The following is a 22,130-nucleotide window of genomic DNA, read 5'->3' on the forward strand; positions in this document are numbered from 1 at the left end:
TACTCTGTTTGCAAACATTGCTAAGCCCATCTCCTGATGTGTCTTAGACTCTCATGACAGTGTTATGAATAATCCAGATGCAACTGCTTCCTGAGCATATTGACAATTTAGTTGGACAAGGTTCCAAAATGACAGCGTGACTCGTGTTCTCTCATTCGTTTGGATTAACAGAAGTTGGTACATTAACAGCCCAGTGCTATTGGAGGAATTAAAGTTTTCCCATGGATACTGTGACACATCTGGAATTATTACTGGTGCATGAAAAACAGATGTGCATATTTTTCTGTTACTGCCATGTTTCACTCTGGGTTTAGTATACCAAAACTTAGCTGTCACTGCTCCCCTTGCTCCAGGCTCCTCCTCTCCCGTTCCTTTTGCCTTGTCTTGAAGTTTGCTTTTTAGTAATTTTCTATAAGTGAGATTCTCTTTCGCTCCCTGTGGTTATGCTCAGACATATTAGTTGTGACCTTTCGGGTTTGGTAGCTACAACATTTAGGATCACTGTGGCTTAGTATGGATGAACATGTATTGTTGTCCTTGCCATGAATGCCTTGGGGAAGGCCTTTGTTTTACCTTGTGTCACAGCCTTAACTGCCACAGGTCTCTCTTCCTTTCCCAATTGCTGTTCTCCTTAAACCCAGGCATCCTGAGCATCCCACAGCGTACTGTCCACTCACCAGCTTGCGTTGCCCTCTGCTGTCCTACACCGCCTTTGACCCCAATCCTTTTCCAGGCATCTTTTGAGTCAGTGAGAGTTCACTAACAAGGTTTGAACAGTGTAATCCAGATCTGCTGAAGCGTGCTGTCAGCTGTGGGTGTCAGCACAGGGCTAACTGGGTGGAAAAGCAGGGAGCTAAATCATGTGCTTTGATGCTACCTTCTGTTTTAAACTCTCTAGGACTGCACTGAGGTGATGTCAGAAGCACCACTTGTGACCTCCACAGAAATGTCACATTTTCAAAACCATTATTTTTAGAAATCATTTTTGGGGAAGGTTTCCAGATGTCTCCAGGTTGAGCAGAACTGATTCCATTCTTATGAAAAATATTTAAAAATTCATTGTAGGCTAATTGTGAAATGAATTGCTTCATTTAAATAAAATCAAGGATATGTAGAGGGACAAAGGGACTCTTATTGTGGAGTTAGAGATTAGGTTTATCATCACCTTATAATTACAGCCAGGAGAGCAGACCAAGGAAAGAGGAGATGCAGTCAAGTAAGCTGCCATCAATTAGTGCCTGAACAAAGGTTACAACAAAGCCTGCCTTCAGTTCCGTGAACATTTGAGGAATCCGCTCAGTGCATAGCTTTGAAAAATCTGCTGCAAAGAAAGATGACCAGAAATATGCTGGAACTCAGGCAAATATCAGAGTTACTTGTTCTGGTTTGCTCCAGTTAGTTTGAGGAGCCATAACAATTCAGTCAGAACATCACAGAACATGGAACCTTCCAGCAGAAGGTGATATATTCTTACCTCAGAAAACTCAGAGCTGGTTGGAAGCAGGGAAGGCTGGAAAGTTATTACTCTTCATTGGTCATGTTCTGACAATGTTTTATGGGTGTTGAGCACTGCCATGGTTTGTGTCAGGACAGTCCTTCTTGGACTGACCCAGCAGCAGTGCTGTGATTCTATGGCTGAGTTGGGTCAGATCTGAACAAGGTTATCTTAACACTGCTTGGAGTCTGTGTGCCTCACTGAAATGTGCAGTGCAGGTAATTGCTTTAAAGGTATTCCAAATTTAAAAATAGCCTTTCTCAGTGTGGCAGAAATTAGAGATACAAAGAACTTGTGTTTTCTTGGCAACATTTCCCCGTGATTAATGTGGAAGTGTACTTCCTTGTTAGCAGGTTCTTCACATAAAAGCATAATTTGTAAAAAAATCTGCATGTCTGTTGAGATACATTGTTCTATGATTTAGACAGACGTTAATAAAATGCACACTTTAGAGGAGAAGATCTGCTTCTGTTTGCTCAAATTTGCATATTGAGTTCAGCTGCATGAATTTGGATGGGTTTTGATTTGAAGAAAGCTTCTGTTTATTTCTATAGAAAATAATTAATTTATTTCAGAGAAAAGGAAAAGAGTTTTCATTACTCTTCCCACAATTCTACAACAGGGAATGGTGTCTTTGGAAAATGTAGTCTGAACATTATTCATCTTTCCCATGGGGATTACTAAAAGTAAATTAGGATTCTCTGAATTTGCTTACAAACCAAGATCAATTTCTAAGTAACACTAAATGAAGAAAAATTGTGGTGATTTATCAGACCCAGTCCACTGTAGTAGCTGCTTTATAATGAGCTTTGAGACACACCGTAATGCAGTCTTTTGTTGCGAGTATCTTTTGTACACATGCTGCCTACCTTTTATGAATTAATTGGAATTTTACATGCTACAGCTTTGAAGTATATGAAGCCAAACCCTTAATGTGGGAAGCTTCTGGGATTGAAACACTTCTGCAATGAGAAATCTTAAATATGTTTTGACTAATTTCATTCAAGGATCATTTACAGCATTTTTATGTAAATTCTTAATTTCATGTGCCTTACCACTCTAATTAAAATTTACATTTCAGTCCTTAGAACATTTCTAAGAGAGCTATAACTTTTTTACTTGGTAATATATTTATTGTTGTAGAATGTCAGTCAGTGATTAGAATTTTAGCAATTAAATTTTTAAATTCATGATCACAGGTTTGAAAGCTCAATGTAACTTAGTTTTGCTGTTGTCCCTGTCACTCATGGCACAATAATTGTTCCAGCTCTTCAAGTAGATAAATGCAACAGAAAATGATAGGTGGATTAATGGAGTTTGTGCTGAGGCACTTGCATCTATACTTGATGTTTTTGAGATTTTTACTTGACATGATTTTGTTCCTCATACTAAATGTCTCTACCATACTAAATGCCTCCAGAGATCTGAAATATCAAATGTTGGTTTACAAGCTGATATGCCCATAAAAGTTTGTCTTAGCTTTGGTGTACATCTTGAGAAGAGCCACTGCTTTAGTTTCCTTTAACAGGGTTCTAGTTCATGCAGAACAAACAATTTTGTAAAGTGAAGCAATGCAGAGTAAATAGGGCAGTTGGGGCAGGTGCTTCCAAACCACATAGAATGTAGGTGTGTTGTACTTCGGAGGTTGCTGCCCTTTAGTGAGGTGGTTCTTCCTGTCATTCTCATGGAGGCTGAATGTGCAACTGCTAAAGTATTTCCTGTAAAAGGGTTTGTTTTGATAGTTATCCACGGGAAGCTTAGCTGTGATCATCTGTGATGAGGACCAGACCAATGCCAAAATAACATGACTAGATATGATTGCAGTGTGTTAACAGAACTGACAGTCCATCATGAAAGGATGAATGTCTAAAAACTTACGTTTTCTAAAACTAATGTTTTCTGTCAAGCTTACACTGTGTTGCTATTCATGGTGTGTGCTTGATACTGCGATGTATGTTGTTGACATTGATCATCGATGATCGTATGGTTATTACAAAAAGAAAGTTAAATATCTGAGTTTACAGCATGAGTAAAATTGGTTCAACACTGCTGCTTTTTTTAAGTTTTAGTAAAATTCTAAAGACAATGTGAACCAAGGTACACAATTTCTCTTTGAGCTGAAATTCAAGATTCTGGTTTTTTAAGTGGTTTCAGAACATTAAAAAATATTACTCCCACCCCATCTGTTCTTAAGGATGACAGGAAAACAGACTTTGCTGCAGTCATTTGAAATACTCAAATGTAACACTACTTTTTAATTAGTTGTCCTTCAATGCAGTATGATGTCAGAGTTAAAAAAGACACACATATGTTAATGCATCCTGTCCATCTTCCTGTCAACATCCTCACAATGTGTTTTCCAGTGTTTCAGTAGTGCCATAATGAAATGATGTAACTTAGCACATTTCTCTCAAAAACATGTTACTGTCATACAGTACAGTCTATTTAGGCCTAAATAAGCCGGATATTCATCTATGTCTTCATTTAAATTGTATTATTTCTAGTTGTGTTCCCATGTGTCCCTCTTTGATATTAGCATCTTGCACATACTGGTAGATGATTATCACGCTTCCTCTATTGAGTAATAATTAGCCAAGCTGTAAGCATTTACAGATTTTTAGTTTCCCTCTAATTAAATCCTTCCTGAAGAGATTATTGATATTTTCAGAAATCACAGCTGTTGACAGTACCTAGGTTTTAACTTAATAGGCTTGGTAAGGTTGACTAGAATTATGTAGGAAGGAACTATAGGTATCAGATGATGTTCATAACCCCAGATTACTTCTTTCATGTGACAAGACTGCATGTTATCTCAAGTTCATTTTGATCTTCACTCACAATGTCCCAGCCTTCTCTCTTTAATTGTGTATTTTTAATTCAGAGTCTATTTCTAGATGCATTCAATTTGCAGGATCTGTTTACTTGCATTGTGTGTTGTTTATTGCAGATCATTAACAAATACAATAAATAAAAATAAGTCATGCTGAATTTTATTTGTTACACACAACGTTGAGTGAGATTTCATCTACTTTATTTAGTTTATCCACAAATTTCAACGCAAGTTAAATACAAATAAAAATTATCAAATTCTCATGATTTAATATTCACAGTCATCTTCCTCTCAGACACACTGATAAAGAACAAGGCACCAAAAAATAAAGGAATTCTTTTAGTGAAAACACATTCGGCATCATTTGGGAGGAAAGGAGTAAAGAACAAGACTTAGAGCTAAGTGACTTGTCAAAAAAGGTTGCACCAAGAGAGATTCTTAGCCCACTTCTTGGTTGAAGAATTTGACTGGAAAAGTTTCAAATAAAGCATAAGCAGTTGGGAGCAAATGGAGGAAAGAAGCAAGCAATGAGAATGCTGGATAAGCAAAATCCAGGGCTGCCCCTCAGCAGCCAAATGCACCCAGTTAGTGTCATTAAAGGTTGGCTGGAGAGCAGTGACAAACAAGAAGTTATAGATATGCCATACTATCATCTTCTACTGCCTCCCAAACTAGATTAGTTTTACATTTTCAAAAGAACATGCAAGGATATTTGAGATTTAAACTCTCTGGTTTTCTTTTCTGGTCTTACTCACACAAATAGCATAAGTACACTTAAATTGTTGTCTATATGTTTGTGGATTATAGAAATAGAAATGAATTGATAAAAGCTGGTGAAAATGGGCGGAGATAATCTTGGCCATGCGCATTAATGTTTAAATTTTTGCAACTGCAAAATGCATAACCTACAGAAAGGCATTATTATAATATATGCATTAAGATTGCTATTTTTTATAGAAATTACAAGCCAAAAACAACTGTATGTGTTGCCGTGCTTTGTTCTTTGTCAGTGTGTCTCTGAGGGAGGGATGAGTGTTAGGCACAGTGGGAGACATCATTGAATGAAATGAAGGAAAGTTATTAGACTGAACATTGAAATCTTTCCTTCCCATAAGTGATTCACCTTCATCTGAGAGCAATTAATCTCTGGGTTTTGTCATATTCTTGACATCATCAAGCCTTCATTTGCTAATTTTTTGAATAAGATCAAAATCTTTCTAGTCATGAAAACACCAGAACATTCAAATTTATCCTGAATCTTCAAAGTGTAGTACAGTTAAGAATTTTCTCTGAAGCAATTTAAACAAACAGTGAAATAGTATCTCATTCTTATTCTTGGTACATCTAGTGTTCAATAACGATCAGATATTGCTAGTAGATTTCCACCTTAAATCTAGGAATAGAAAATGTTACATTTTGTGTGAGCAGCAGAGTGACTTTTCATTCATTTCATTAACCATTTTATTTACAAGTGTCCTTTTCTAAACCTAGATTTTCAGTGAAGGTAACAGAGCTGTGCAGAATACTCTTGAGTTCTGATCCTAGCTTTTGTTATGGTTTGTTTTGTGGAGTCAAGAAAGTTTGATTGACTTGCTGAAGTGCTGTCAATACAGGAATCAGGAGACTCACTAAATGCTTAGATAATTTGCTAAAATCCTCAGTTCAGTGCAAACCAGCTGCCTTTCTTTTTGTGCTAATTCCCTTTGTTGTATGAAGTTATTCACAACTGTCTGGATTTGCCTGTCTGAAAGACTTCAGAAAAATCATTTTATGTGAATGTGTATTTTGAACTCACTGAGGAAGGATTTCACTTTCCCTGCAAAGATCTGCAGCTTTGTGATGGTGAAGTACAAAGGCAATAAGGAGTATTAATAAACCCCTTCCCAATTATAGCCAAGATGAAGTCTTTTAGTCTCTTGTTTATGGGATCCGTGCAGTCACAGAGCCTCATTTCCCTTTGTATACAATCACCAGTGCCAGCTGTGGAGGTTTGCTCCAGGCATAAGAGTTGGATAAATTTTGCAAAAATCATTATCATCATCTTACATTGTCCTGTATTCTGTCTATAGAAATTACAGTCTTAAAAACAAACCGGTGAACAAGCAAAGGAGCACAGCAGCATTATCATTTTAGAGTGAGGTGCTTAATGATTATCTAACACAGTGAGCTGTTCAAACATTGGCACTTATAAGGTTTAAAATATCTGTATGATGTCCCAGCTATCATATGGAAACTTTACAGGCAGATTTATATTTATTTTTTATTTGAGCATGAGAACGAGTTGTTATGTTGCACATTTAGTATTCAAGTCTCTGTGATGGTAGCAGTGCCTTATGTTTCTTCACAAGGAAGCAAACTATATTCTAGCTATTAAAGCCTGCAGTCCTATGCAGTCTTTATGCACACCTTGGGGTTTCCTTAGCCTTTTATCTTTCATGTGGTCATTCCTTGATTTGCTGTTTCAAAAGAGGGCATAAATTGACTTATTTCAGGTATTTGTCTATATCACAGAGTCACAGAATCACACAGAGTTATTTATGTTGGAAAAGACCTCTTGGATTGTTGAGTCCAACCAGCCTTTGGATGATCACCACCTTGTCAACAAGACTGTAGCACTAAGTGCAACATCCAGTCGTTTCTTGAACAATTTAATTGGCTGTATTGTTAGACTGAGAAGTGCTGAAGGCAGCAGTCTGTCTGCTTTTCCCAGTTTAAGAACAGGTACATTTTTAAAGCCTGACACACTGATTTTTTTTTCTTTTGTCATGTGTACAGTGTCCATATGGAGCAGGGAGTTTAATAATTTTATTTTGATTATGTCTGCCTTGGTGCTGATTGCAAGAAGCTGGGACATCCAGTAGAAACTACATGCTTAAAGTGTATCTCCTCTTGGTACAAAAAGTATTAACATGCCTTGTGGTGGTAGAGGTTTAAATGACATGGGCAACAATTTAGGTTTCATAAATAGTGTGGAAGCCATTGGGAAGACTGTGATACGTCATTATGCAGAGGCTAGATAAGGTTGCTTCTAGCAGTAAAAGTGTAAGATTGTTACAGATCAGTGGTTCTATTTAAAAGCTGCTGTGATCCTTGTTGATTGCTTCAAGCTCTTCCCAAAGCAGATCAATCTGGCTTTCATCGATGTATAAGAACCTGTACTGTCAAAAGACAAAGCATGACTCTGCCATTGAAAGGTCATTTCATTTTACAGTCTCAAAGATTGCAGGCTAGATTCAAAGACCATTACATTAAATCATCTGAAGAAATTTCTGCAGTTCTACAAACAGAATGATCTTCTGATGGGGTCCCATCCATCAACACCTGCATTTTTGATGATTTATGCACAAGAATGTAGCTCATTTTACATAAAGGTAAATGTGTCAACTTTGCCTTTTAGGCTGAGAGTTGAATTCATCTCACCTTCTTTAGCTCTCTGTTTATGAGGTGTCCAGGTTAAACTTACAATTAAATGCTCCTCTCCGTTCCACCAGGAGAGTTAGACAGCTTCAGGAGTGAGTGATTCAGCCTCTCCTGTGTGTCAATTTTAAAATATGAAGAATTGCAGCCCTGAGGTTATTTACCTCCTGTGTTTAGCAGGAGTCTAGAAACCAAACTTAAATGAGGCTGGCTAACTTCTAGGATGTTGCTATTAGGTGAAATTTACCTTAAATTATGAAAAGTATCAAAGGTTGATTCTTGAGGTTAAAACACTTAGGTCAAACTTTTTTTTTCTTTTTTTGCATACAGTTTTTTTGTTCCCTTAAATATTTTGAGCATGTGTCATTTATCCTTGTTAAAGTATCACCCAATCCATTCAGTATATGTCATATGATGGCACTGGGAGACAAAGATGTCCTCCTACACTAGGGATCAAAGAGAACTTTCTGATGAATATTTTTCTTTTTTGGGTGTCAGTGGTGGGGAGGCTGGGAAAAATCCTCCACTGCCATGTGGGCTTGTGTGAGTGATTAGCTCTTTTTTAAGTGCCTGAACACACAGGTTCACATAGTAATTAAATTCCTACTGTGGAAATTACTATTTAAAGAAAACAATAAAAGGTGGTTTTGATTAAATGCCCCATCAACAATGAAATGCAATGTTTTACTGGTGAGTGAGAAGCAGCTCATGAAGCAGCACATTAACTTTAATGTTTCTTCTTTGGGACCGTAGGGGAAGGATACAGGTTTTATTTTTTGTTTAGCAGCTCTGAAAATTCTCATTTACGTCATTTGACACCCACCTCTCCACTCAGAACCCCTGCAGTAAATAATTTCAGGTCAGAAGTTTCCTTACAGATGACCCAAATCCTCTTCTAACCTAGACACTGAGCAGTGCCATACTGAATTCACATGATCCCATTTGGCTCAAAAATAACTTGCCCAGAGTAAACTTTCCCTTGATGCTAGAACTAATGAGCTCCCAAAACTAGTCTGAGTCTTCATTTTTGTTTTTACTTCATCTAATTCTATCTTCTACTGCAGGTGGAGACTCACAAGTGTATAATTTTTCAACACAGGTTATGAAATACAGAGTTGTGAAATAAAGGAAGCTGCAGGGAACCTCTGAAGGTTAACTAATCCAACCACTATTCAGTGCAGGACTAGCTTAGATCATGGTGGAAGAGCTTCAAGGGAAAGAGAGAAATAATTTCATCCTTCAAGTCTGAGGCTTCTTTATGTAGAAATGATTCATAGCTCCTTTTCCCACATTCAGTGGAACGGACTGTATGCCAAGACCATAACCCAGGGATGTACATATGCAAAATGCATCACATTGGTTATAATTTAATTGCATCTCTTTTGCACAAAACACATGATTGCCTTACCCAATAACTATTTAAAATAGATTTACTGATCCTAAGGCATTCACTCTTTATTAGTTTATTACTTTATTTTTCATTGTCCCTGTATAATTTGCTGTGTATTTTGCTTTAGATGGGTTGAATAATTCTTTGAGTAAAAAATGTAGGCAATTCTGATTAGAAAAGAAGTTAAGTGTTTATTTCTCCAAATGATGTTCAGATGGGGGGGGGTGGGGGGTGGGGGGGTGTGGAAAATGTATCCTGTAGTTTAGTTCTATAGAACACCTTGTGAAAGTCAAGTGATCTAAATTTTCCTCTGAGCAGGTCTGTTCCTTGGCAACAATTCTGTAGTGAGCTGTACTGTCATATGTCCCTTTCCAGAAAGGCACTGTGATATTTATAAATCTATCTAAGAATACAGATAACCCACACACTAAAGCATATGTCAGGACATAGCTGTCAGTCCTATCAACTTGCAGTCCTCTGAAGGAGTAGAAAGGCACATTGACTCGCCAGTGTGTGGCCCTGATTTTAGACCTCTGAGCTCTGGAGAGTCTGTTTTACACTGAGACATTTTACAAGTAAATGTCCCTGTGTAAGGCATATGTTGGATTTAGACATAGCGCTGCTGTAGATGCTGCTAGAAGATATTAGAGCAGAAAACACCCTACAGAATTTGGCAGATTCTGTTTGAAATAATCTGGATGTGTGTCATGGACTAATAGCTAAGACACCCTGCAAGAGGTGACTTTTTCCTTTCTGAAGGACATTGCAAGGACAGAAGGGAGAAGCTCCATACTGAAACAAAGAGTATCCATCAGTATTTTAGGCCAGAAAGTGAGGAGTGCTTTTGACTAAGAAATGTTACTGTACAGATAGCAATATACAGTATTTTGGCTGATACCAAAAGTCCTGATCCAGCAGAATGCTTTCTGTTGTATTTAAGTGTTTTTCTGGCTTGGGCCATCCAAGTGCCTGGAACTATTTTCATGCAGCTGCTGCCTTGTGCCAGCCCTGAGCTCTGCTCAGCTCAGCACAAAGTCTTGAACAGCTGTCAGTCAGTCACATTATAGAGGCTTGAAAAGGTCCAGGTTGGCTGAGTGGGGGATCACTTCTGCCCATGGTTGTTTTCCAAACTGTGTCACCTACTTCACAGCCTGCCCTCTCTCCTTCCTCTGTGTCTGTGTAAGGCAGACAGTTCTGAGAAAATGGATTGTGTGTGTCCTTCTGGATGCAGTTAACCTGTGAGACAACCTGAGACTTCTCTTTCTTGCATGGGAGTGTGTTTTTCAGAGTGTAAGAACTGTTTATTAAGGTCTTTCTTTCCATGTGTGTGGTGCAAAGAAAGAATGCATGCTGGAATGTTACCGTCATTCATATTTGAGGAGGAACTGAACATCAAACACCTTTTTTCTACAAAAAGAATTTCTTTTGGCTCAGGAAATCCCTGAACTGAAAATTGCTGGTTGTAGAGAAAGAACTTAGGAAATTAGCTTTTTTTTTGCCCTGTGCTTACCAGAAGACAGGTTATGTGGTTACCTTTAGTGTGAGTTGGAAAGTCTGCTTGCATGTTTTAGTATCAACTACTCTTTACTGGAAGACAAAAAGAAAGGTACCCACAGACTCTTCTTCTTCCTACTTTGCCCTTCAATTTATTCAGTAATCCCTTTATTAATTAGACCACAGAAAAATGGTTCAAGCTGTAATGTTTCCTGAAAGGAAAATTAAGCTGGATTTAAATTATTCCTCAAGCTTCTTATGTACATGGTGCTGTGCAAAAATATTTGCAGTCCTTTTCAACTCAGAAATCATTCTTCACAATCATACCCTTATGCAATTCTTCATGCTGTTGCCTATTAGTCTCTTTTCTTCTGAATAAAGCATGAATTATGCTTTTTAAAATAGATTTGTAAGCCCATAACCATGACTGCAAATATTCTTGCACAGCACCATGTACATATGAAGCTTGAGGAATAATTTAAAACCCGCTTAATTTTCCTTTCAGGAAGCATTACAGCTTGAACCATTTTTCTGTGGCCTAATTAATAAAGGAATTATTTTTAAATAATGCAATGTCTCAGTTTTGACTGAAGGGAAATAAGATTCATATATTCTATTGCTTATCAGTATGCAAACTTATATTGGTCAAAAAAATTTAGATTTGGGGTTTTCAAAAACATTCTTGAGTGGACAAGTACTACTTCTTAGGCTGTCTTTCCACTTGCACTCTAATTTTTGCCTTGAAAATGATGTGGAGAAATGAGGAAGGATGATGGAAAATACATTTTTGTAAAAGGTTTCAAAAGAGAAAAAAACTCAAAAGCTTTGACCCTAATGAAAATGACTGGATTTTTTTTTTTTTTTGAGAGAGTACTGATTAACAAAAAAACCCCCAACTATTAAGAAGCAAAGCAGCAATGATGAAATTTACTTCAGGCATGCCACTGCATTAATTTACTGTTATTAAAATATTTTTGCCTCTTCCCCATAAAGTCAATTGTAGATAGGTTGTGAATTTTCAGTGTTGCATTTACTCTCATCTCAGTTGGAATAGGCTTTATTTTGGTGTAAGAGGGCAGTTTTCAGTATGGTGGCTAAGAAGGCATTCAGGCAATTGCAAGTAATTGAAATTGCACAGCAGATAAAAAAGAAACAAAACTAAACAAAGTAAAAACCCCAGCTCTTCTAGATATAACAGAGGAAAATCATGCTTTGGCAATGGGGAGTTGTAAAGAAGTAACACAATTTTTCTAAGATTTGGGACATCAGAAGAATTCAGTAACAGAATGTTCAGTTCAGGAAAAAAAGAAATATTTTTGTGTTGTTCATCCTTGTTCCTGTTTGTTCTTGACTTTCCTCTTGCAGTCTAGTCTGGACTATCAGCTCTCATTGGTACCACTTCTGGCACATTTCCACTGGTCGTTTTAGATGATGATCAGTTCTTCTCATCTTTCCTTATGAATCTTCTTCTTTTATCGCTACTAAACAAAATCCTTCTGGTCACTCGGGCATTAGACATTTCTGCTCTTTGTGCCTTATCCAGTAAGAAATATCCAAATTCTGCTACTTTCTTAACACAAGCTTTGGGAGCTTCTTTTGCTTTGCACATAGCCATGTCTTTCCTCTCACATTACATTGATCAATGCAGGCTGCTTTTCTTTTACACCTCTGACTCATCAGCTTTTCTCCACTTCACTCTTACCACAGCTCTTGAAGAAATCAGATCTGTTCATCTTTTTTTCTCATTTTTCATTGCACTCAGTTCAAGTTGTCCCTCTTCAACTGAAAGATCTCTCACAGGTCTCTCAGTATTTGTCCCACCTGTTCATGTCTCTTTTGCCATTGTGCCTTCCGGGAGGATGCTTTAGAAATGTCTTTGGCTTTTGTGGGTCTCTTCACTGTTCCTTACCTCTTGGAGGAATGGTATTTACTGGTTATTTTTTTTCACAGCTGTTTTCTCTTTGTGATAGTTTCCAAAGATTCTCCTTTCCATTTGTGTGAAGAATGCCTCTGAATTTTTGGGTTCAGCTGCACGCTTCCCTATTATCTTTAGCCAAATAATTAAGCACATACAAAGGAGCAGTTGGTACAGATGAAAAGCATTCATTTTATTAAAAATGCTCCATTTAAGACAGTTAATAGATGTATAATTTGTACTACACATATATTAAAAGTAATAAACAGAGTTATGATAGACAAAAAATGCATCTTAGTGTTGTCGCATAGTTTTCACTTTCTATGCTATTTTTAATATTTAATGTTCTGAGAGAGCACTGATAAGGGCTACATGTACAATATAGTTTGGGAACTATAACTATATTTGTGTAACTGTTGTTGTTCTAAGTTATGTGGTCTAGGCAGATTTTCTTTACTGCAAAGGTAATGTGAAATGTTGATGTTCCCAGTAAGTGCCTTCTTGTTAATAATTTGATCACACTTTTTTTCCTTTGTAAAAAAGAGCCTGAAGCAGTTAACAAAACAGTTTTCAACTCTGTGAGGAAAAGACTAGAATAATGAATCTGCAAATGAAGTAAAATCTTGAAAAGACACTTTTAAGAAAACATACTTCTCTAAAAAGTACTATAGGACCAATATAATGGTTATTCTTGGTATAATAAGGCACACTAAGGAATACTTTCTGGCAAGAGCATCAGTGTTTGCAGGTTCCTTTTTTGGAGAGAACTACATAATGCAGCAGATGTGGAGCTTTATTGTAAGCCATTCTTAGTGTAATTTACCTCTAAGGTTTATTGAGAAAACCTACATCAACTTTCTTCCACCCAATGAAAACTTCAGGTTTTGACTCTTTCTATGTAGTTTAACCTGTGTTTGTGAGACTATATCTACCTTTTTAATGCAGGAGCAAGTGTTTTTTAAAAAGCTCTTAAGATTGTACATAAGAACCCTTGTGTCTGTCACTGAAGCACTGAGTGATAAAAAACTATGTGGCAATATAAAAGGAAGCAATGAAAAGGAAAGAATGAAATTAACAAACCAACCAACAATAACTTCAGCTTTCACTGCATATATTGCAAAAACAAATTTTATTTTCTTAGTATGTTTTCTTAGTATTTCCTACCAAAAGCTGTCGTATTTTCGATCCTCTCTAATGTATACTCTTCTTCCTGTGTTTTTAGAGGAAAACAAAGCTAATACTTTTCCTCACAGTTTCAATCTGGCCTTTACATGTGATGGAATGCACTGTGGAAGAGGTCACAGCACACAGTTAATTTGTGTTTTTTAAATAAACATGCAGAGTAGCAATGGAACAAATGGGTTTCATTAGCTCTGTTCCTAAAATTGTATACAAAATGACTAACTCACCTCCCATCTCACAAGAACAAGACATTGTAAATAGGTTATTATTCATTAAAAGCTGACAGCATGCTGGCTGTTGTGTGAGCAAGACTTCCTGCTCATAGTCTTTCACTGACGGCAGGTACTGACCTCACCTATAGGGAGAAGGACTGTTTAGCCAGTTCATGAGTGCAGGAGCACTTTTTTCTGCTGGTAATGGACAGTGGAGTTTAAATGTGTGTTGTAGCAAAAGCAGGATATCTTATTTCTCCAAAAGATGATCAAAATAACCCGAATATTATGAGTTTGCACAGATGTTAGCAGGCAGACCAAGTTCATGGATGCTTCCCAACCCTATGGAATAGAGGATTTGAAGGATTTCTGTGTCTGGCTTCCAAACCATAGTAAAGGTTTGAAAGTTCAATTAAAATGAGTGATTCTTATTTATAGATTAAAAAAAAAAAAAAAAAAAAAAAAAAAAACGGAAAGAAGAAGGAGAAAGAAACAAACAAACCAAACAACCTAGTCTGTAATTAACATCATTGTTGTGAAGACTGAGGATTTTAGGCTGCCTGTGAGAATGTTGTAAGTAGTATCACATTGAATGCAGAACATGTCCTTAGGTTATGCAGGAGCTCATAGCAGATATAATTCCGAACCCATTTGCTGTGACAAATAAGAGAGGAACAAAATTAGAAGAGTGCTTAGCTGCATGGTGAAAGTCTTGGGCATGTGGGAAGAACCACAGTCAGTGAAATAATGTGGGGTCCCACGTGTTCTTAAAACTTCATGGACACCAGTGTTATCAAATGCTGGCGTATTCTTTACATAAAGAAGGAGTAATAATGATATCTTTTTTGTATTTGAGTCCATATGTATTTTTTCATTAAAAAAAATAGGGACTGATGGACAAAAGCACAGAGCAATAACTGTGAATTAAGTAAGTAAAAGCACCATATTGAGTACAGTGTTAGGTAAATCACTCATTCATACCCCATCAGACCCTGTTAGGAGCTGCTATTTATTTCCTTCACCTTAAGTTTTGCAGCAGTCCAGTTGCTAAGAGCAAGAGTATGCTCAGAAGATAGGAATATCTTCTTTTCAATTTTTTACTGTTATAAAGTTAACAAGAGAAAAAGACTTCCCTGTCTGTAAAAATTATTTTCTTGGCAAACGCAATTTTTAGCTAAAATGTATGCAGAATAAATCTCTGATTATTCATTCTGAAGGAAACTTGTATGGTGACTCTGAGCTGTACAGGTCTGTGCAATTGCCAGATCTCAGACAGTTACAGGGAATGATGGCTGAAATAGTCACATGAGTTTTACAATTTGCTGGAGATTTATTCCTCTTTATTTTGAGGAGGATACAATTACCTTTAAAATCATTGGTGCCTCAGTCTTCAGCATTCTCACCACTGCAATATGACAGAGTGAGGAAGACCTTAGACCTTGAAGAGTCTGGAAGAAAAATATGGAGGAGATAAAAGTAACTTTTTTATTCACTCCACTTAACTACTCTTCCTGCCAATTTGAGAAAAACTGGGTATTACTTTAAAGCCGTGTTAGAAGTGGTGGCAAAAATAACCTCTGTGATGTATTTATTTGTGTAATTAGATGGCTGATGTTGCAGTAACTCTGGGTGATCCTGTCCTATTCTGTTAATCATTTCTGTTTTGACTGTCACAGTCTCCAGCAAATGTGCACAGAAGAAAATAGTTTCAGTGAAAAAGATAATAATCTTTTTGTTCTTCTTTCTTTTAACTGCATGTCATCTAAGCTAGAGGAATAGAACAGTCTGGGTTTTTTTCCACTTCACTCTTTCTTCTTTAGTTTACTCTTTATTTGAAAGGGCTGCTTGTAGATGAGTGCTAATGCCATTACCCTTGGTGGCTCAGGAGAGGCAGCCTGACGTGGGTCTCATGTTTTTTTGCAGATGAGGATAGGCATTCACTCAGGTTCGGTGCTGGCCGGCGTGGTTGGTGTGAGAATGCCGCGCTATTGCCTCTTTGGGAACAACGTCACCCTGGCCAGCAAGTTCGAGTCAGGAAGTCACCCACGCCGCATCAACGTCAGTCCCACCACCTACCAGTAAGTCCTCTGCACCCTTTCCTATTGTTTTTGTTCCATCCTGTTTTCAGTTCCATCCTGTAGCATGCTCTGTCCTCAATTCAGCAGAAAGTTGGTGAGGCATCAGGACAGAGGAAATTGGTATTGTGTGGGGATATCTGTCTTTTGTTCGCAGGTTTGTCTCAGAACGTGCAAAGAAGTCAGGCATTGGAGGCAAGGGGGCACAACAGAAAAGCCAACTATTCCTGCTAAAAATAATATGTAACAGAAGGAATGGGAGATGTCCCCCAAAGCGACATAATTTTATGCACTCTTTTACTGGGGATTTAGGTTCCACCTGCTAAACACAGTTCATGAAAGAAAGCACACTCCCATTGTCTAAGAAGGAAGTCTAGTTTTGCCAGTAAGGCCAAGCTTACAAAGAGATTTAATGCTTTCTTGAAGACAGAATTTCTTATTTAGCACTGTAAAGACACACTTGATAGAAGCATTCTCATAATGTAGGAAAAAAAGATTGAAAATGGCAAAGCATTATCCCTAGCGTTTTGAAGAAATTATGCAAATGGAGAGAGGGCTTGATTAAATCTGGTTGTGAGGAACAGCTCCTAAATAAAAAAGGTGTTCCTTATTGTTCGAATTTGACAGTTTGACTATTAGAATTTCTACTGCTTAGAGTACAGCTGATGCACTCCCTTTTTTTTTGGCAGGATATCTCAATCTTCCAGTGTTCTGCATCTGAAGTAATTTTCTGAAGTAATGTTTTGAGACAGTGTGGTAAATCTGTACACAGTTGTTCAAACAATATTGCTTTTCTTTCTTTTTTTGTTTTCCTATTCAGTACTGTGAATCTCAAATCTTTTCCCCCATAGCCATCTATGTAAATAAAAATTTTTAATGGGATTTCTTCATCCATGTATTGAAGTGTCTGCTGTGCTAAAATGAATAAGTCAGAAATTAGAGTTAAAAATAGTTAAACTAGTGCATAAAGTGACATTCTTCTGAAGAGCCCATTCACTTGAGATCATATTTTGAGAATGAAGCAGGTGTAACAAATTGAACAAGAGGTAGAATAGCAGAATAGGGTTTGTATCATAAATTGAACAGAAATAGATTCATACAGCTGTCTGGTAACATGCAAGAGAAAGACAATCTGTTATTTTCCAAATCTATCCAGATCCAGTCTATTATTGTTTACAGAAAACATTTTCATTTAAATAAAAATAAATCCAATAAATATATAGGAAATTCCTGTTTGGAGCTTGGTATCATTTGAAAATAAATTGGTTTTGGGATCTTCCATACACAGCATTCTACAGTGCTTGACTCTTGGCCATCCATTATGGAATAGAAGGAACCCTGTAAAACCTTGTTTCAATAGTCACCATAATTTTACTTACCATTTGTGCTCCAGTTACAAAAATTACACAGTAGCAGGGCTTTTGGTGTGTGGTTTGTGGTCTGGCAAAAGGAGACCAAGTCCCTGTGACAGGGAGTTGGACTTTTCTTGAACAGGATTAGTTCTTATAAAGTGCAGTTCTCCAGCCTGAGATAGTCTTCAAGATACTCTGAACGTGCAGTCCATACTTTTCAGAAAAGAGATCTTCACAAACATGGCTCAGGGGGCTGATTTCACTTGGGGCTATGGTGTTCCTTGCTCATGTTTATGTCCCTGAGAGCAGAAACTGGTGAGCTAGACAGCTTTATGGAAATATAACTAGATACCATCTGTGGGACCTGTGGTGCATAGAATTCTCTTCATGCTGGGCCAGAGTCACTTTCTGTGTACCAGTGCACAGTGCCAGTTGTGTTGAATTTGGTTATGAGTGATACAGCACCTCCTCTGTGAGGCACAAATTTGGGGTCATTGTTGAACAACCTGATCTAGCTGAAGATATTTCTGTTCACTGCAAGAGGGTTGGACTAGAAGGGTTTTAAAGGTCCCCTCCAACCTCATTGATTCTGTGATTCTGTGACTGTATTTTCTTTTCATCACAACGCTGATTAAAAGGCTGTTCTGAAAGTTAGTTTGAGGTCCTGTGTATGGAGCTTGTTAGAAATTGGTGGGTTTGTGCTGCTCATTTTCTGGCTCTTAGTGCATTGTGGTGCAGAGAAGACAGCTTCTCTTTACTTGTGTCTCATCTCTGTCTAGCTGCCGCTGGGCATATTGTACTATGGCAGGTCAAATGTCAGTCACCTTGGAGAGCATTCTTACTGAGTCCTAGGTACTAAAACTTGAGTCAGAGCTTCTCACCCTACATATCTCTCAGGTTGCATCAAAAATGGTTTCTTTCACTTCCTTTAATCCTAGAAATCCGGTATGAATAGGACCATTTTTTTCAGGATGGCTGAACCTTCACCTTATATTACCCTCATGTCTGTACTTAGCTTGCACACAGTTATCAATGTAGACTGTCGCTTCAAAAGGGGGAGAGGGTAGAAAAGTGATTATTACATAGTAATGCTGTAGCATAAAATTGCAAAACAATACACAACAAAATACAGAATTAGTGGTATTTTTTATCTGCGTTATTGTACTCAGTAAACAATCTGCTGTTAACATGCTGAACAAATTCAGTGCTTGATTCAGAGAACTTGCAGTGGAAGTAACAGGCTAGATGCATGGTTACAGGTGAAGGAAGTAGAAATGGCAAGAAAATATGTGTTTGAATGAGATGCAGTTATCATTCACAATGAGTGGCTAAAAGTAGTGATGATCAGGCTAGCAACAATTTTGTATTACAGGCTTGGGAAATGATGTGAAAAGATAAAATGAATATGCATGAGATGACTTCAAAAGTTGATTTCAAGCTATACCTTCTGGTATAGCCTTTCAAGCTGGAAGCTTGAAAACAGGAAAGAAGTCAAGAAATGACATTGTTGACACAGTGGCCAGAGGAGACTGCAATTACAAAATACTCAAAGGGGCAAAATTATTCAGAGTTTCTGAACATGATCTACGAGATTTAACATAATATCCTTGTGGTGTCCAAATCAAAAAGTAGTGATCTGTTGCATCCATATATAACTTTTCTTAAATATAATTTGTATGAATATATATTTATTGTGTATAAATTAAATGATTCACCACAAACTGAAAACACATTTGTATTTGACTTTATATTCTATTAAATGCTTCTGCTTGATCACACTGTGCTGCTTTGCACTTTGTTAATACTGCTGTTAATATTTCTATTATCTAAGTGTTTTCCAAAGTAGATTATTTTGCAGTCAGTATGAAAACAACAGAATTTTCAATTATATGAAGCCACTGGCATTTATCATCACGTGTTTGTGTCTACCATGGCCCCTGATGGAAGTTGTGGTATACGTTTTATAAAGCTTGCAGGTCCTTGAAACATGTCCAATACTTACCAGCTGTCATTTTACAGTAAAGTTTATGCATCCTAAAGTGCCATCAGCATTCAAATAATTATCACACCTCAGAATGCCTATTATTGGTTACAGACACTTCCCTTCAAGCCAGTAATCTGCCTAAGTAAGAATCAGAGTTTAAAATGGTAAGTACAAGGTGTGATGTTTGTTGCTTAGCAGCAGCAGTGAGCCTGGGGCAGCCTTGCTCCAGTTACACCTACCTGGGCAGAGCTCTGCTAGGTGTGAAACAGCACCTTTTAGAAAGGTGGACTTCACATTTTTTGAATCTGAAACATCACTTCTGTTTGAAATATCTTGTTCTCTTGACTCAGACATGTCTTTGGACACAAGGTTCACAGATCCCCATTTGCTTTGAATCACTAAGCGTTGTGAAATTAAATCACTGGAATAGCATTGGTAAAACTTCCAGTGAAAAATGTGGTAGCTAGAGAGGAAGTTGAGCATCCCAGACTGGACCCTGTGTAAAAATATAGACAGAAAAGAATAGGAAAATAAGCTTATTTAATTCATCTACATTATCCTGAATTGAATAGAATTACCCTATTTTCCATAGTCAGGAAGAAAGCACAGTAAGATTTATGAGACTCTTCAGCAGAGGAAAGAAATTAAATTTTTTTTAGTTTTTTGTTTCAGCCTTTAATTATGATTTTTATGAGATATAATATAATATACCCACATTTGTCTTGTTTTCCTAGTAGTGTTGCAGTGTAATGGTTTGGGATTTCCAAGAGGTTATCAAAAGCAGGTAAATATAGTTCCTGTTTGTTGAGTAACTTCTGTTTAAGAATGAATTCTTTTTTTTCCTCTTCTTTCTACCTCTTGTCTTTTGCAGCCTGTATTTCTCTTGTGGTTAGTGTGCTTCTGGCACTCAGTGCTGGGTACAGATACTTTCCATTATCATATGTTGGGCAATGCATCTGGGACCTGAGCTTAGGCAAAGATGAACAGCCTGTATCCCACATCTTTATCTTGATTTAGGAGAGAGGACAGCCCAGGTGTACCTCTTTATTGAGCTGGGCAAGGTTGTTGTGTGTTTTAAAGGCTGCATAAATTGCTTCTCAGCCTTCAAAATTGGTTAAAACCAATGTAGGTTTTTAATCATTCTTTCATAGAAAGTTCTTTCAAGAAGTTCTATGTAATTAAGAAGTTTTTCTGTACTTCCCTCTTTACAGGGATTTTAAATTAAAATTAGGCTTTTCTTTAAACACCTTATTGATTTTTATCAAATTCTTTTTCCTGCAGGTTATATCTATTTATATGTATTACTTCTCCTACAGGTTATAGCTATCTCTACATCTATATTTTTCTGCCTTGGATGGTCAAACCAATGGGCTTGCTCTCCCAAGCAGATTATTTCAGATGTTATTTCTCAGCATCCTTTAAAAAACTGTTTCTTTTTATGCTGGTCAGTTCACCACATATGTTTTCAAGAGATATTGGTGGACAGACAATTTAATTTTGGACAGATTGGGAATACAACTTATTCATGGGCACAAAAAATTATTGCTAGTTTAATTTTAGAAGCATAGTCAAAATGCACTGTTTTTTCTTGGGTTTCTGCTCCCGGTGTCACCTGCCTCTGTGAGGCTGCACCGCACAGTCTCTGTGTTTTGTGGTGGTAGTCCTTGGGCCTCTGGTGTCTGTCTGTGCTGTGCTTTGTGACACTGTATTTTTGTTCAAGGTTCACTTTTATCCAAGGTTCACTCTACCCAGGATAGCTGTGCTAGATCACTGTTCAGTAGTTGGCAGTGTATGTTACCTCACAGTTTCACACAGCTGATCTAAAGCTGAAACATGTTTAGGCAGAAGTCATCTGTTGGCTACACAGCTGTTAAACTACAAAAAGCTCAAGCCTGCAAAAATCCAGGCATGTCCTGAGGCCAGCACTGTTACATCAGTGTAAAGCCTGAGGCCTTAGTAGCAAACCTGTGCACTGAGCCTCTGATGTCCCAAACCCAGTATTCTTTTTGCTTAGGTAGGTGAGAAAAAAAGTGTTAAAGGTCAGATTGACACTCACCATGCTGAGCTGCGTGTGGTATGCAATATATTCCGTAAAAAATCGTGACTGGTCCTTTCCTAGCCTTTCCACAGTTGACCTGTATGAAGAAGGAACACTAACACACTAACTTCCGTAGTTTAAAAAGTAATAAATGCAATGTGCAATTAATTAGGTAGAGGTGTAGTCAGGGTTTTTTTTTCCATTCTCCTTATGCACAGAAACTGAGGGAGAAATTCAAACCTGCTTAAGCTTAGAACCAAGTGCGCTGATTTTTAGCATTACAATGGCAATTTCATATGTTCATACAAAGTATATTAAGAGCAGCCTTCCAAAATTTCTAATGAGTGCTGTAATAATTTATTATCTGTATTCATATGGAAACAACTGAGCTGGTTTATGTTATCAAGACAATGTCCAGTTGGTGAAGCAAGCAACGCTTGTTGCCACAACGCTTGTTGCCACAACGCTTGTTGCCACAGCAGTCCAACAGAAGACAGTCTTCTATCAGACTGTTTGGAAAGCCATTAAAATTAGATTTTCCTAATTATACCAATTAATGAGCTGATGTGAACAAGGTTAACTAAAGGTTTTGCAGTTCTTTTAGAGTCAGGGCAGAAAGAACCTTTTCCTTTTGTTGATATTTCTCCCTGTGATAGATAGCATTTATGGAAGATTGACCTGGCCAATGTGCTTTTCATGGTGCATACTATGTTTAGGAGTGAAGGCACAGTCTCCTTTGTTGTAGA

The 22,130-nt window shown here is 37.4% G+C and overlaps 1 protein-coding gene across 1 annotated transcript in view; it reads left to right on the forward strand.

The window, feature by feature from the left end:
• GUCY1A2 (guanylate cyclase 1 soluble subunit alpha 2) overlaps window positions 1–22,130 on the forward strand; it is a 136,303-nt gene that overhangs the window by 108,248 nt on the left and 5,925 nt on the right. The window contains exon 7 of the mRNA XM_041414458.1: window positions 15,859–16,013. Coding sequence (XP_041270392.1) covers window positions 15,859–16,013 — 155 coding nt within the window. The remainder of the gene's footprint in view (window positions 1–15,858; window positions 16,014–22,130) is intronic.

The sequence above is a fragment of the Onychostruthus taczanowskii genome, unplaced genomic scaffold (assembly GCF_017590055.1).
Source record: "Onychostruthus taczanowskii isolate IOZ18803 unplaced genomic scaffold, ASM1759005v1 scaffold105, whole genome shotgun sequence".
Taxonomy (NCBI): Eukaryota; Metazoa; Chordata; class Aves; order Passeriformes; family Passeridae; genus Onychostruthus; species Onychostruthus taczanowskii.